Source organism: Phocoena sinus, chromosome 10 (assembly GCF_008692025.1).
Source record: "Phocoena sinus isolate mPhoSin1 chromosome 10, mPhoSin1.pri, whole genome shotgun sequence".
In the NCBI taxonomy this organism is placed as follows: Eukaryota; Metazoa; Chordata; class Mammalia; order Artiodactyla; family Phocoenidae; genus Phocoena; species Phocoena sinus.
Window position 1 is genome coordinate 20,205,091 of NC_045772.1, and position 16,797 is coordinate 20,221,887.

A 16,797-nucleotide genomic window follows, 5' to 3' on the forward strand; every position below is an offset into this window, starting at 1 on the left:
AACCTTACAAAATACACGAGCAGAATACAGTTTTCAATAACAGATTGACAAAAACCTTTGCTGTCTTCTCTAGAAATGCTTAATTTCTGGAACAAGGTCAGAAAAGCAAATTTCACAACAGAATCCCTCAGATGTTGTAACTGCTTTTTATCTGAAATTGCAAAAGTGATTTAGGGTTGGAAATTGATTTCCCTCAGAGACACGGTTCTTAGCGTTCTGCCCTATTTATATCCTTTAACTGTCTTTTATTTATTATCCTTTTCTGAGTTCACATCCTACTGCTTTAAAATGTTTTCCATGGTATGATCTGAGGAGCACTAGAGGGAATCTCCTTCCTCAAAAATTCCTTCTTCAGCAATCTGAGGTGCATAAAGCCCCACAATGAGTTATTCCTATTTTGGAGTTGGGGCTTTTAGGATAAGCAGAGGAGGTCAGACTTCCATGTTAGGTTAGGTCATTATCAAAAACACCTTAGGAGGGCTTCCCTGGTGGCACAGTGGTTAAGAATCCGCCTGCCAATGCAGGGGACAGGGCTTTGAGCCCTGGTCCGGGAAGATCCCACATGCCGTAGAGCAACTAAGCCCGTGCACCACAACTACTGAGCCTGCGCTCTACAGCCCGCGAGCCACAACTACTGAAGCCCGTGCGCCTAGAGCCCGTGCTCCGCAACAAGAGACGCCACCGCAATGAGAAGCCCACGCACCACAACGAAGAGTAGCCCCGCTCACGGCAGCTAGAGAAAGCCCGCGTGCAGCAACGAAGACCCAACGCAGCCAAAAATAAATAAATACATTTATACTAAAAAAAATAACACCACCTTAGGAGTGATGCTTTTATCAGAATGTCTCTCCTCTGAGACACCTGAGAGAGACTGGCTCCAAATAAATAGCCATGCGAGGAACTTGCGAGAAAGAGGGCTGAAGCTGCGCTCCCAACATGGTCGAGCACAGGAATCACCTGGAGATTCTGTGATAATTCAGGTTCTGAGTTAGCGGATCTGGAGAGAGAGCGGAGGGAAGCGTTTTCATTCCTAACGAGCTCCCAGGTGATGCTGATGCCGCTGGGAAGCGACCACACTTTGACTGATGAGGGACTGAAGCATATTCAGTCTTAGGAGGCTTGGGTGGAGGCACAGCTCTGAGCAGGCCCCAGGTGGAAGGGGGATGGGGCAGAACGAGGAGACACAGGGCTGAGGACAATTAAAGGATAAGAAAGACCAGGCTGGCTCACTTAATTTTGGTTCAACCTGTCCTTTCCAGGGCAAAGAAGGGATATATAGATAGATATTAAATTTTTCTATTTTATTTTTCTATTATATATATTGGAATTGAGATCTACTTGTTGGTCCTCAGTGAGGGTGTTTGTTGTTCATAGTTGATGAGTTTGATGTGTTTGTTTGTTGTTCATAGTTGATGAGTCTTTTCTAACAATCTGCTGTGCTTCCCAGACTGGGATACCTTTAGCTCCCTGACAATATGCTTGGAACAACATCCATTTGAAGATCTGGGAGGGAAAAAATTACTTTTCTATTAAATAAACTCATATATCATGGAGAAGAAGGTAGCATGTGGATAAACTTTAATGAGTAGCACGTGAGGGGTGGTGGCAGTGACTTCACGCTGGGCTCTCACATCCTGTCCAAAGTTGTTCTTTCTTCTGCAGAGAGGAGGGCTGTCGAGGTAGACAGGGTGAAGAACCTGTGATGGAGATAATGCCCGCGAAGCACAGAAGCAAGAGCTCTTTTCTTTCTAGTGTTGATTTTCTCATTGCCGTTTCCTCTTTCTTTAGTTTCTTGTCTGGTGAGGCTGTTTCTGGCTTCATTTCTGTCTCGCTTATGTTGACTGCCCTTCCCTCTGTACAAATAATAATGTGTTGGTCTGTCCTCCTTTCCTCCCTCCTACTTGACGTTGACCTTGGTCTTGGCCTTCACTGAGCCCTTTCTTGCCACGCCCTCCCTCTCTGTCCATCACTGTTGCTTAACTTCTTCAGGGAGTGGAGTTACTAAAGGCAGACTTTGGGTCAAAGTCCATGCTGGCCACTATGAAGACCTGGCAGTCATGGAAAGACCCAGGAAACAACTTGTCTCACCGATGAACTCCTGCTTCTACTGCTAGATAATGTTTCTTGAGCCTTAGCTAGGAGCTATGAAGAAGCACATAAAAATAACCCCACATATAGAGGCTCTGTCCCTTCTTGGCAACCTCCACTATTACCCTGCCTGCCTCTAGCTCAGTGGTACTTACTGCCCAGGGCAGGAATGAGAACTGAGTTTCCAGTGAGCCCCCTTGGACACTCAGGAATGAGGCTGGGGTGACCAGTCCAATGGCACTTTATCCCATAGCTTGCAGGGGATACATCATTTGGCTCTCTAGTGCTTGGAATCTTCCAAATGACCACATGACTTCAAATCAGCTTTGGTTTATTTTGAAACGTGGCTCCCTTCCAATTATTCCTCATCCCAATTGCCCAAGAGGGATGCATTACAAAGTCTGAATAGTGGCTCCTTTCTTTGCCACAGTGTTGCTGGTAACGCCTAGTTATTTTTTCTTTCTTTCTTCTTTTTTTTATTAACTTAAAAAAATTTTAAGCCAATTTTTTTTTTTTTTTTTGCGGTACGCGGGCCTCTCACTGTTGTGGCCCCTCCTGTTGTGGAGCACAGGCTCCGGACGCGCAGGCTCAGCGGCCACGGCTCACGGGCCCAGCCACTCCGTGGCATGTGGGATCTTCCCGGACCGGGGCACGAACCCGCATCCCGAACCCGCGTCCCCTGCATTGGCAGGCGGACTCTCAACCACTGCACCACCAGGGAAGCCCAAGCCAATGTTTTTAAATTAGTGTATAATATCTTTAATGTATTTTCTTGGTCTCCAAGACTAGGATGAAGGTGAGAGGAGAAGGCTGGAAGGATGAAATCTCTTGCCTGTGGATAGCTGTGTAAGTGCTTATCTATGAAAAAGAGAGACATTCTCTCTAAAGCGATCCCTTGGGAGAAGAAGAAGTTATGGTCAATTATGCATTTGAATACAAGGTTTTTGCCTTTAAAGATGTGAGTCTGCCAGTACCCCCAAGCCACACTCTGAGTGAGCCCCCTGGGAGTGTTTAACTGCCCTGTCACCTCCCTGGTGTTTTGTCCCTAGTAATCAACTCCAGATAGAAGATAAATATTTATCTAGGCCAGAGGCTACTCCAGCCAGTGCATCTGGGGACAGAGAGAGATCATCAGGTGAGTTTAAGAGGGTGATGACAGCCCTTAGAATCAGAATTGGTCATTCCATTAGTGCATTTATTTCTCTCATCCATTCTAAGTTATCAGAATTTAATTACAAAGGATTACATAAATACCTACACGTATAAATCAGCTAAATCTTTGGTACAAGGATGGTAATTAGTGACCCAGCTAAAATAAGGAAATAAAGATACAGTTCAATTTAGAATCAAGTAATATTACAGGGAGAGTTGGTGAGGAGACTGTCTGGTTTTCTTATTCCTTACTCTACTCCTACTCCTAGGAAAAGAAGGCCAAATTTGTATTTCTAGAATTCCATTCAAAGGAAGAAGGAGATGGAGGGTTAGGCCTGGAGTCAGGGGAGAAGAAGTGGTGATAGTGGAGAGGTGAGAGAGATCTTGGTAAAGGGGAGTGAGGAGGGGACCAGGAAAGGGAACAGAGGTAGTTGGGGGCTGGCTGACCCCCTCATTTTTATAGCTCATGTACATAAATGTTTAGAAGTTATAAATCAAGCTAACCAATGGTTAATAAAATAGTTATATCCTCCAGTTTTTTGGGGGGATACCCTCCTAATGACCTGGAAGGCTAGATTTGAATGCAGAAATATCAAAGTCTTCAGAGATACTTGCCAAAATATTGTGGCCCACCGAGGCCCAGGTCTCCCTGTGCTTTCTGCCCTGCTCCCTCCTGCACCATGAGGGGTCGCAGGTACACACAGGCAGATGCCCTGCCTCATGCACAAGCTCAGTCACATCCTCCACACCCCAACTCCCTGACAAACAGGTGCCTCTAGGCCACCCATTGGGCCTCGGGGTATATATTCTGGTCACTTGGTTCTTCCTTGGGGGTTTGAACTCAAGGAAAAGGCCCACAAAGTCTTTAAAAGTGTACTTGGCTGCAGTCTGCAAGAGGCGGGGGAGGTTCATAAGAGTTCTAAGTATGCACATCCCCTTGGTTCCATGGCCTCCCTGCTTTGTGGAGGGAGATATGGCTAGAGGAGGGCCAGAGTGAGGCTCTTGAAAATATAGAGGTCCCTCTTGCCCAGGTCCAAGGCTAATACTAAGTGGTAGAACTGTCCAGTCTCCCCACAAAGAACATGTTTAAATGTAGCAGATAAAGGGAATTCTCTGGTGGTCCAGTGGTTAGGACTTGGCGCTTTCACTCCATGGGGCCCGGGTTCTATCCCTGGTTGGGGAACTGAGGTCCCACAAGCTGTGCGGTGTGACCAAAAAAAAGGTAGTAGGTAAATAGCCAAGCTGTGGCCTTGGAGGTTGAAAGAGCGCAGGTCTACACTTGTCAAGGAAGTTTCAGAGTCACTTGTCTTTGGCTGGACTCTACTGGGTTGGACCATAGGCATCCTGCAGTCACCAGTATAGCCTGAAGACCAGAGGCCTTTCCTTCTCTCCATTTTCTAGGCACCAAGAAAGATTCCAGTTGACCCAGGGCCTGAGATAGGACCCAGAAGGAGGGCAGAGAGAATTTCTCAATCTCTCTGGCTAGTGGGGAGCTCAGAGTCATAGTTAATTTGATTTAGAAAAATAAAATCACGTGGCATGTCCTGTACTCCAACCTAGTGTGATACATGCATTGATAATAACAAATACATAAACCACATTATCCGATCTCTGAATCCTTACAGTGTTCTCTTATGCCTGCAGCCTGCTCTGTGTATGTGCTTCCCTTTGGGTAGTAGTGTGGTATATTATCAATTTCTTGAAGGCAGAAGTGGCTTCTCACTGAGTTCCTAGCTGAATCCATCACAGTGCCATGCACACATCAGACATTCACGAACTCATTTGTTGAGATGAACAGAATGTTTCAGAAATCAAGTTAAAAATGAGTGGTTAAGCAGTATGGTATTGGCACAAAAACGGAAATATAGATCAATGGAACAGGATAGAAAGCCCAGAAATAAACCCATGCACCTATGGTCAATTAATCTATGACAAAGGAGGCAAGAATATACAATGGAGAAAAGACAGTCTCTTCAATAAGTGGTGCTGGGAAAACCGGACAGCTTCATGTACAAGAATGGAATTAGAACATTCTCTAACACCATACATAAAAATAAAACTCAAAATGGACGAAAGACCTAAATGTAAGGGCAGACACCATAAAATTCTTAGAGGAAAACATAGGCAGAATACTCTTTGACATACATGGCAGTAATATCATCTTTGACCCACCTCCTGGAGTAATAAAATTAAAAACAAAAATAAACAAATGGGACCTAATTAAACTTAAAAGCTTCTGCACAGTAAACGAAACCATAAACAAAATGAAAGACAACGCACAGAATGGGAGAAAATATTTGCAAATGAAGTGACAAACAAGGGATTAATCTCCAAAATATACAAACAGCTTATGCATCTCAATATCAACAAACAAACAACCCAATAAAAAAATGGGCAGAAGATCTCAATAGACATTTCTCCAAAGAAGACAGATGTCCAAAAAGCACATGAAACGATGCTCAACATCGCTAATTATCAGAGAAATGCAAATCCAAACTACAAGGAGGTATCACCAGATACCTGAATGGCCATCATCAAAAAGTCTATAAGCAATAAATGCCGGAGAAGGTGTGGAGAAAAGGGAACCCTGGGAACCCTCCTACACTGTTGGTAGGAATGTAAATTGGTCCAACCACTATGGAGAACGGTACGGAGGTTCCTTTAAAAACTAAAAATAGAGCTACCATATGATCCAGCAATCCCACTCCTGAGCACATATCTGGAGAAAACCGTGGTTTGAAAGGATACACGCACCCCAATGTTCATTGCAGCTCTATCTGCAATAGCCAAGACATGGAAGCAACCGAAGTGTCCACTGACAGATGAATGGATACAGAAGATGTGGTACACATATACAATGGAATACTACTCAGCCATGAAAAAGAATGAAATAATGCCATTTGCAGCAACACGGATGGACCTAGAGATGATCATACTAAGTGAAGTAAGTCAGACAGAGAAAGACAAGTAACATACGGTATCACTCATATGTGGAATCTAACTTTAAAAAAATGATAAAAATGAATTTATTTACAAAACAGAAACAGACTTAACAGATATCAAAACCAAACCTATGGTTACCAAAGGGGAAACCTCAGGAGTTCAGGATGAACATACACACACTACTATAGATAAGATAGATAACCAGCAAGGACCTACTGTATAGCCCAGGGAATTCTACTCAATATTCTGTGATAACCTATATGAGAAAAGAATCTGAAAAAGAATGAATATATGTACATGTATAACTGAATCACTTTGCTGTACACCTGAAACTAACACAACATTGTAAATCAGCTATACTCCAATAAAATTTTTAAAAAATAAAAATAAAAGTGAGTGGGTTATGGATGTATTGCCTTATTCCAATGTTTCTTGGAACTAGTAGGGTTTTTTTCTATTTCTATATTAATCTAGATGAAAACATTCATTAAGCCTTCTTTTAAAGTGAGCAAATAGTGTAATGCTTAAAAAAAATTTTAATGTTGTATGTTTAGTTCCCCAAAAGAATTTTTGGTAAATCCTGTGATATAATGTTTTTCTTTAATAGAATGAAATTTAAACAAAATTAGAACAAAATTATAGGAAAGCTAATAGCAATGACAGCTCCTGATATTTTTTGTTCTTTGCAGTTTCAAAATAGACTTTTTCTTCCTCGTGGGAACTTTACAGTAAGTACCCTTAATATGAGGAGACATCATATGTAGAAAAATAACATTACCTAGCATACAATACAGTTAGAGAGGATAAGTCACGACTGGGGAAACAACATTTTGTAAAAATGCTCTATAGTTGCATTTACACAATGTTTATAAAAGGCATAACAAATTGCCCATGACTTGGCAAAACTGGTCAATGAGTATTTGAGTTAAGCAACCAGCCCACAGCTGCAATGAGGCCCTGACCCAGCAGCGAGCTGCAGGGACCACGCCGACAAGTTTGGCCACACTCTTGTTTGTTTGGTTTGCACATGGACATACGGTCTTCACGTCTTTATAGATTAGCCAGATTTCTCTTATGTAAAATATCTTAGCCAATAATGTGTAAATAGGTTTCCTGATTAACATGGGTATTACACAGGAATTGCACACATTATTATTTTGAAGGTTAACTGAGAACATGGGGTGATAGCCAATATTCTTAAGAGCCATAAGGCAAGATCACCAACCAAACAAAACAGAAAAAGAGGCAGCCACCAGAGTTTGGACGAGAACTCAAGTTTTCCCTTGCTTTTCTCCAAAGTACTGCAACTACCTGGATCATTCACTCCTTCCCTTTATGAGCCCCACAACTACTACCCAGGTTCCTGGCTATCATCACATCTTCCCAGCTCTGATCTGGAAAGAAAGCAGAGCAGAAACTTTAAGATGCTGTCCCAGGACGCTGTGGGTCTCCCTGTAGGTCAGGATGTATTTAGCTCCTAGAAGAAAAGGCCAAAAGAACAAAAGGGAGGGAGGCGAGGGAGAAAACAATAATGGTACGGTACTTGACTCCCCCTTCTACTCCACTTCCCTAACGGAGACTTTCTCTGTAACATCAGGAAGAGTGAAGGATGTTGCTAAAAAGATGACAGGCTTGCACGAATGTTTCTCAGTTTCTAGATTTTGGGAAAGGTTTTCATCAGTTTGAATGGAGGCCATCAGCAAACTCTAAATCTGTAACCGCTCTGTAGTCTGCAACAGCTCTCCATCACTGTGTCTAGCTGTCTTGGCAGGAACTCTGGTGGATTTGGCCAGGATGCTATGCCAGAGACATGATTTGGGTCAGGCCTGAGTTTGGTAGCATCTTGGCTCCCAGCGTTCATCCTCCGTTCTGGCTGATCATGCAAACCCGAAACACATAAACGAATACTGTGTCATTTCATCATAAACACTTCAGATTTATTGTACCATTCATTGAATACATTTTCCCTTCTGTTGAGAAAACTTGTCTGAAAGACTTTAAAAAGTCTTGTAATGACTTTAAATGGGGAAAAGGGCACAGATCCCTTGGTGTTAAGTAGGGTTGTATGAAATAAACAACTCCCCTTTGCTTAGAAAAATCTCTTAGATCAAAAGAAAGATGTGTTTTTAAGATTCTATTACGGTGTATTGTACTGTTTTTTTTTACTCTAGGGGAAAACAAAGCATTTAGAGCCTACTATTTTAAATTAAAATAAATGCTTTTGCTTATTCTATAGCTTGCTTTTTTTGGAAAGTACAGTGACCAAGCACAGACAACAATGACCAAAATGCTAACTTGATATGAGATTTTGTTTGCAATTTTTAATTAATCAATCTGTGCAAACATCTTTTTTTTTTCTTCAACATCAGGAGGAAAGAAAACAACCACACTTGGGAGCCTGGGAGCAAAACAGAAAATGCTTTCTCATTGCAACCCGATTTCAAAGCAGTGGTGAGCAGAGCGGCAGTGCCCAGGCCCTTAGTATTCCTCAGGATTGCTTGAGTGCAATTCTCGCAAGTATGAATCAATTATGCTAGGAGGCACACCTTGCAAGAGGAGCCTGCAGAAGGAAAGACCACCTAGAAAGGACAAGAAGGAAAAGGCAAAGTCAAAACCGTCTACACGTGAAAAATCTCTGAAACAAGACTTCTTGACTAGCTGCCTGGAAACGTGACTAATTATGTTCCAGTTAGTTACAAAGATTCACTCAGTCCCTACTTGGAAAGCTTCTCCTGGGTTTAGCACCTTTAGAATCTAAAACATTTGGCATCTAGAAGGAAAAGCAAGTTCCCTGCAGACCCACAGCAGTTTTTTGTTCCCTACTATTATTCGTTCTCAAATTCCTCACTAGTTGGAGAGTGTTTATTGCTCTTTTCGAGGTTCCTCTATAGATGATTTAAGTGTTCTGAATGAATGGCAGAATAAATGCAAATCGTGTTACAAATCAGTGGGAAGAACTGTTTCCAGTTTGTTAATGTTCCTATCAATTAAGCACAAAGAGTTCCCATTCAAGCACATGGGAGAAGAAAAAAGGAACTACTCCTTTAACTTTGGCTATTCATACACTGTCAAAAGTGCAAAAATTGGAAATATTTTGTTAAACATAGTAAAACCTGTCCAATGCCTTCTGAAGGTGAGAGAAACACCTACTAATATTTCATACTTACCCTCCATGGTTCTGAATTATATTAAAAAAATAAAAGTACCCTTCACGAGAGAACCCATGAAACCATAAAAATGGTCCTTTAGAGAAGTGTTTTACTACTTGCTAATAAATTCACGTCCAGACAAAAACAGCATGCCATTTGAACATTCTGAAAACTTCTTTAATGCAATTTGGGAAAGTCATTCTCCTTTTTTTTTTTTAAAAAAGTCACATATTGGTAAAAATGATGCCACTTATGTACATGTCCATTCCTTGATGCAAAGAGCTCAGAATGCTTGGGTATCACTCATTTTCATCTACATTAAATGCTTTAATTCATGCTCTACTGCATTCAACAACTTGCTTCATGTCAACAGAAGATCGTTGTGATGAGTAAGTACTAGCTGTTAATGGCAAGATACTGAAATACACATTAAAACTACAATGTTAGGGAGTTTAAATAGCCTATTTTCATTGGGTTGCATAATGAAAATCATGCCATACTCCACAGGCTTGGTATGGCTTATGACAGTCATAAGCTTCATATGCCAAAACCATATGAAAGCTTACCTTAGATGATAATATACATTCAAAAATCCTTACTGTGCTACAACTAAGGAAAAGAGAGAGAGAGAGAGAGAGAGAGAGAGAGAGAGAGAAAGAGAGAGAGAGAGACATGTTGTAAGCATTAATAAAGTGCTAAAACCAAAGTTGAGTACTTGGATGAAATTATGGTCACGATTATGATGAGGTGATTTCATTAATCCTTAGTCAGGTGAAAAGTACAGGAAAATAGAAGCGCACGGAATGAAGGGCTGGGATCCAGTCACTTCAAAAGGATCATTAATAGGTAAAACATTTATTAATAGGCATAACCACTTTGCCTGAACAGGTGGCAAAGCCAATTCGACTGTAAAGTGAATAATTATGGTAACAGTTTCCAAACCATTAGCTAAAGAACCCCCCCTACAACATATATATATTGTGTTTTTCAACAACAGAAAAACATGGACAATCAACAAAGCATTAGTATACATATATATATGTTGAAATTCTAAAAGGCAAAATTATCAAGTGGATATAGAAATTAGACTAGAATATTCTAGAATATTGTATTCTGAACTGACTATATATGACTGATCTAACTAAATGTAAGGCTTAAAAAAACAGGCTAGAAAGAGACTATACGTGCAATCTACGGAACTTTTAAAGAAAGAGTCCTAATTCCTTCCTCTTTTGAAAGTTGATGTTATCTCTAGAAATTCAGAGAGCAAACATTGTAAACTCAGGCATGGGTCTATGTCATTAGAGTTTACATCAGGTTGTTCACCTAGCCCCAAAGAACCTCTTAATTGGCTCTTCCAAATAGGGGATCAATCGTACATATACTGTAGGACTCATTTATCGCTTAATACATTTAGTAATGGAGCCTAGAATTTTCTTTCCTTTTAAGTTCATGAATATATGAAATAATCTTGGTCCCATGAAATTATCCAAAATGTTCAACGGATAGATGGGTTACAGACATTCTACTAGAGAATTTTTCATTGGAAAATCTTAAATATGAAAGTTTCCAGATATTGGATTCAACCAGTCCAAATAGTTTTTTATCTGTGTCCTCTCCCCATCAGAAATGCCCAGAACAATTCTTCTACAACTTGGCAATGGAAAAATGTTCAACTTTCTGAACTTCAACGTGAATCTAACGAACCCACACTGGAAGCTATCTTAAAGGAAGAACATCTCTCTCTACACTTGAAAATATTAAAGAAATGCCAAATGATTCCCAAATTTTGGTAACCTTATATCTAAAATGAGGCCATCTTCAAATGTGGCTTTCTGGCTTTATTTATGGGAACCTGTGGTATGGTCCTTAGTTTTCTGACAACACTTATTCCTATATTACCTAATATCCTTGAATAATTTTGCCTTCCTTGTTCATGGCATAACCACTGCACGCCATGAGCTGCTAAGAAATACATTTAAAAGCAAATAGAAAGACAAGCTTTACATGCAAAGTGCGATTTCATGTAAGAGGAATGGAATGGAAAGAAGAAATATCCAGTGGGATATGAACTTATAAAACCTGTTGCTGCCCCGCCAGGAAGATTGGTTGTCCAGGGGAATTTACTCCTTGATATATCACTGCAGAATTAGAATATTTGCACCAGTATTTATTTATTCTCGGTTGACAGTCTTACTTTTTTTTTTTTTTCACAGCTTAACTTGATTCAAGTCACCTATTATCAGATAACAATCTGATGATAAATAATGGTGGCTTTACTTTTAGGACCAAAAGCTTTTACTAATATATCACAGTTGATACCTTATTATGAATTTATATACTAGAATACATTATTTATGTTATTAAATTCAATTACTATACAATTACTATAAAGAATATAGCATTTATATGCATAACATTATTCACTTATGGAGGACCCCAAATGTTGAACCATTTTGAAACCATCATTTTATATCATTAGCAACACTCAGGTATTTTCAAAGCATGCAGAAGTGGTATTGGGTTTTTGATTTTTGCGTTCTTGTGTTTTGGGTGTTGGAACATAAGTACCAACAATACCTTGGAACTAATAAGGAGTTTAGAAACCAGATGTGTTTGCAACTATGACCTTAATCTGCCTTTAAAGCTAATAAATAGGACTTCCCTGGCAGTGCAATGGTTAAGCCTTGATGCTTCCAATGCAGGGGGCCCGGGTCCGCTCCCTGGTCGGGGAACTAGGACCCCACGTGCCACGTGGCACAGCCGGAAAAAAAAAAAAAAAGCTAATAAATAGCTAAAAGAACAACATTTAAATTTGTATCCACTATCTCAATAGTAAAGTTTAAAAGTTTCTAAGAATAGCATATGCTTTACATTTAAGAGGAAAAAAACTTAAAAATTTTCTTTCTTTCAATTGTGAATCTACTATCCTGTATTATCTGAGGATGGACAAAAATCATAACAGAGAGAATACTGGTTTTTTAAAGTTACAGAAGGAAAAAATTTTTTCGAGAAGTTTCTCTACTATATTTACACTAGATTTAGGACTAAAAAACTCTTTTGTTGTTGTTGTTATTGTTGACATAAATACCCTAAGCATTTACTACGTTTTTTCTAAAATAGATATTTATAAAATTATATCTGACTTTTAGATTATAATTTCTTCATTATAGAGGGTAGGAAAAGCAAAGACTTTGGTTATCACAAAATGGCAAAATAATGCAATAAGAATGAGAGAAAAGACATTAGGATCATGTCACTCCTTATCTCCTAACGGTGACTCTGACAGCTGTAAGAGTTTTCATCGTATCCCAAAAGGTATTGATTGTCAAGAAAAAAACTTCAGGATAGAAATTATACTCAGTTAATATGAAAACTGATTAAGAGGACAATTACACTGAGACTTTTCTACCCCATAAATCTTCATGTGCTTTCTTGGTTTACATTAGCTGCAACACTTCTGAAAACTAGTATAAATGAAATGCATACCTACAAATGGAAATTCTCTAGTGAGACTTTTAAAGGAACAGGTTATAATATGTGTATGCTGAATTCTACATGTGTAATATTAAATACTAAATTGGCAAATTTACATATACATTGAAAGTTTCACAAAAATAGTAAACTAATTAAAAATAGTTAAATTCCTCAACTACAGTTTCATTAAATGAGTTTTTACGTGAGGCTTCTATTTATCTAAGATGGACTACATCACCAAAGTAATACCCCTTTGACTTGATTCATTGTTACCATGCTGTGCCCATACCACAGTTCATTGAAATTAATAGTGCTTTAGTTAACAAGAATTGCGAGAGATGAAAGTAAGTCAACTTAAAAAATCAAGTAGCCATCACAAACAAGAGTGAGTGCAGAATGTAAAAATGTCTTCTCTCCCCAAATCTTCTCCCCGCTTCCTCCCCTCCCCCAGAAAATGCTGGCAAGTAATTGGGATTTGGCAGTAAGGACAATAATTAAATGATTTTCTTTCAGTTCAGTCTACACAAGATCTGGGATGTCATACCTTTCACCTCCAGTTTGCATTCGATCTCCATTGCCCCAAGGTCATTGACTGCTTTGCAGCTGTAGGTGCCGCCGTCATAGGGGCTGGGCTTTCGAATCTCCAGAGTACAGACTCCCTGGTTGCTGAACATCCTGTATCTTGGGTCATCCACAATAGCAACTTTGTTTTTCATCCAGGTAATTTTGGGCTGAAGATGGAAGCAAATTAGGGCAAAACATATCTGTACTTAGCCTAATAATAAACCATCAAAGCCAGTGACAGAATTTTAAAGCATGGCTTAGAAAGAAAAGACTACATCTAAGAATAATCCACGTCAACTTGAGAACCGTTTCTCTCAGATTAAATTCTACTTAATGCTTGGCAAGAAAGCGAATGAGCAGTTCTGAAGAAGCCAGCCAGATTTGTTCAGAGGACAGCCCTGGGGCAATCTTCCCCAAGATTCAGTTACATTTAAATTTGATCTACAGGTCCATGAGGTTAACTCATCCTGGAGAGTGTACATTGCTCAGTGTTTTTCAAAGAATCCCTGTAAGGTGTCATCACCAGCCAGTTTTCTCTACTTCCTTTCCCTGATATGCTTTTCTTTTTTTTTTTTTTTTTTTTTTTTTTTTTTTTTATGCGTTACGCGGGCCTCTCACTGTTGTGGCCTCTCCCGTTGCGGAGGACAGGCTCCGGACGCGCAGGCTCAGCGGCCATGGCTCACGGGCCCAGCCGCTCCGCGGCATGTGGGATCCTCCCAGACCGGGGCACGAACCCGTGTCCCCTGCATCGGCAGGCGGACTCTCAACCACTGCGCCACCAGGGAAGCCCCTGATATGCTTTTCTAATTCTTTATGGGCTGCTAATGCCTCCTCACCACTTAATCTCTCTTCTGACATCTGTTTTCATCACCTGGTGGCAATGGATGGATCTACTCCAAACAGAAAACCCCAGATCAATCGCCCAGGAAGGTTACTCCATTCTGCTTGACTTCTGAACTACAGTCGATACCACTGACTTGCCATTTCTTTTTCATATTGTCTTCTTCTCCCTTCTGTAAATGCACACCCTCCACACTCTCTCCTCTACCTCTTATTGATTTTGTCTTGCTCAGACCCAAGAGACAGCATCTCTCAGTGTCCTTCACACAGTCCTCTTCCTCCTTCCGCCTTTCAAATGGCAGTATTTCCTGAGGCTCACACCTTGCTCCTTGACATTTTGCTTCACTTCTCCCTTTCGTTTGATATTCCTTTCTAGAGCCTTGGCTCCAAGGGGTGGGATGCAGTGTCCCCATCCTTGGGTCACCCAAACCAAGAGTCACAGCCCTCGCCTTTCTCCCAAGCTCTGGCGATGCTCTCCTCGCCTCCTGGTCATTCCCGCTTGAATGTACCAACATCACCTCCAATTAAACATGAATTCAGCATCTTCCTCCCACCCTCAGGCTGTCTTCTCCCTTTGACTTCTCTATTTCTGCTCATGGTATATGCAGGAAAAATATCACTGTTTGCAATTTTTCCAAATTCTAGGGCACTTTCTCTCAGTGCCACCCAGGGGTAGATAGCTCTATGGGCAACATTCATTAATTTGCTGTTCTTTTCAAATGCCAGCAACATGAAACCTGAAATCCTTTCTAAATCTCTTCAGTCAGATGCGATCTCTCCCTTCCTGGTACTCTGTACCCTTATCACTGTACATTCGAATTCTGCCTTGCACTATAGTACAATTACTTGCTTTACACTATTACAGAAAGCTTGATAAATCAATATCACCATCTAATTTTTCAGGTGACACAAGATTACTTCCATCTCTTTATCTCTCCGTTCTTTTAAAAATAAGTGGTTTGGTTTTTCCTTAGAAAGTATCCCTTAGTTAGTAAAGAAATATAAATATTTTTTCTACATTTAAATAGTGTCCTTAATTATCCACCAATACCACCACCCAGAAAAAGACACAAATAGCAGTTGGGAGGTAAGTTTATATTACTACTTATAATTATGACATAATGAATATAATAGAGGGAGTTTGGAATTAATTTTTAAATTTAATTAATGTGATTGAAAAAAACCAAAAACATGGTACCTTAGGATTTCCTCTCACACTGCAGTTCAGGGTGGCATTGTAACCAGCTATGGCGTAGGTGTTGACCAATGGCTGAGTAAACATGGGTGCCTCTGTGAAATTGAAGTCTTCATACACTGGATTTTTGTAGATTTTACCTTAAAAACAAGCATTAGAGATATACAAATTGGCCTGAGAATATATTATTCTTAGCATACTTGACTCACGTTGAAAACTTCCCTGAGCTTAGAAAAACATGTGTGAAGGCCACAGGGCGTTCATTCAGAAGGATACCAATGTACAGCCCATCACACACAGGAAAGAAACCCAGAGGGGTCATCTGGAACTGAAATAAGTACTGGGAAGAATTCAGTGTCTGCGTGTTTTGCTCACCAATGTGCTTTAACGTGAAAGTAACGAGGAAGGGCAGGAAGGACACGGTTTATGAGGAAATGAAGTGACAGGGGTGGAATCCAACTTCTCCTTTCATTGAAAAGTGGCTCTCATGTGTAGCATCCTTGAAGGTGTCCAAGAATAAAAGTAACCCAAGCTCTAAAAGTAAATGGTGACTTTTTCCTACCCCTGTGATCTTAGCCATTGAGAGACCCACTACCCAGATGTTGCCATGAATGAAAGCTTGTACGTTAAAAAATGCAATCATAATATAATTTTCCTTAAAATATTTTACTTGTAAGATTAACATTTTGGTTGGACGTTCTTACCGTAATTTTATTTATTTATTTTTTATTTTTTATTTCTTACGACAACAGAAATTTATTCTTTCACAGTTCTTGAGGCCAGAGATACAAAATCAAGGTGTTGGCTGGGCCACGCTGACCCTGGAGATTGTAGCAGGGAATCTGTTCCTTGCCTCTTCCAGCTTTTGGTGGCTGCCAGCATTCCCTGGCCTGTGGCTGCATCTCCTTACCATAATTTTAAATGTGTGTTTATGATATTCTTATCCCCTTTCACCACATCTCTTTTTCTTTCTGTCTTCTCTGTCTCATCACTGAAAATCAAGGTTCCCAGATGTCCAGCCCGCTTCCAACTCACCATCCTTGGCAATCACGGCACTCTCTTTTGTCATTGTTGCATCCTCACTGAGGCCGCACATGTTTTCAGCAAACACCCGGAAGTAATACTCATTTCCGATAACCAGTTCAGTAATGGTGGCACTGGTTCGGTGATAATGCTCAATGACAGTGAACCACTCCTGAAAACAAAAATAATAATTTGAGGAAAATCACTTAAAAATACACAGCTATTTCACCTGTTGATTCAAATAAATAACAGGGATGTTGCATTAACTAAGAGGAAAAAAGAGACTAATTTTTTATACTGAGGGTAACAGAAATGTATATTTAATTTGTTTAACCCTTTACAATTGATTTACACTTGACTACGTCA

The 16,797-nt window shown here is 40.1% G+C and overlaps 1 protein-coding gene across 5 annotated transcripts in view; it reads right to left on the bottom strand.

Annotated features, from left to right (window-relative positions):
• Positions 1–8,476: 8,476 nt before the first annotated feature.
• MYBPC1 (myosin binding protein C1) overlaps positions 8,477–16,797 on the bottom strand; it is a 94,889-nt gene continuing 86,568 nt past the window's right edge. For 3 of the 5 annotated variants that reach the window (XM_032645513.1, XM_032645511.1, XM_032645510.1), the window contains 5 exons: positions 16,444–16,603; positions 15,412–15,548; positions 13,354–13,540; positions 9,899–9,941; positions 8,477–8,762 (listed from right to left, as the gene is read on the bottom strand). In XM_032645513.1, the coding sequence (XP_032501404.1) occupies positions 9,928–9,941; positions 13,354–13,540; positions 15,412–15,548; positions 16,444–16,603 (498 nt within the window). In that variant the 3' untranslated portion in view covers positions 8,477–8,762; positions 9,899–9,927. Of the gene's footprint in view, positions 8,763–9,898; positions 9,942–11,414; positions 11,474–13,353; positions 13,541–15,411; positions 15,549–16,443; positions 16,604–16,797 lie in introns of all 5 variants that reach the window. The other 2 variants (XM_032645509.1, XM_032645512.1) reach the window with 2 other exon arrangements.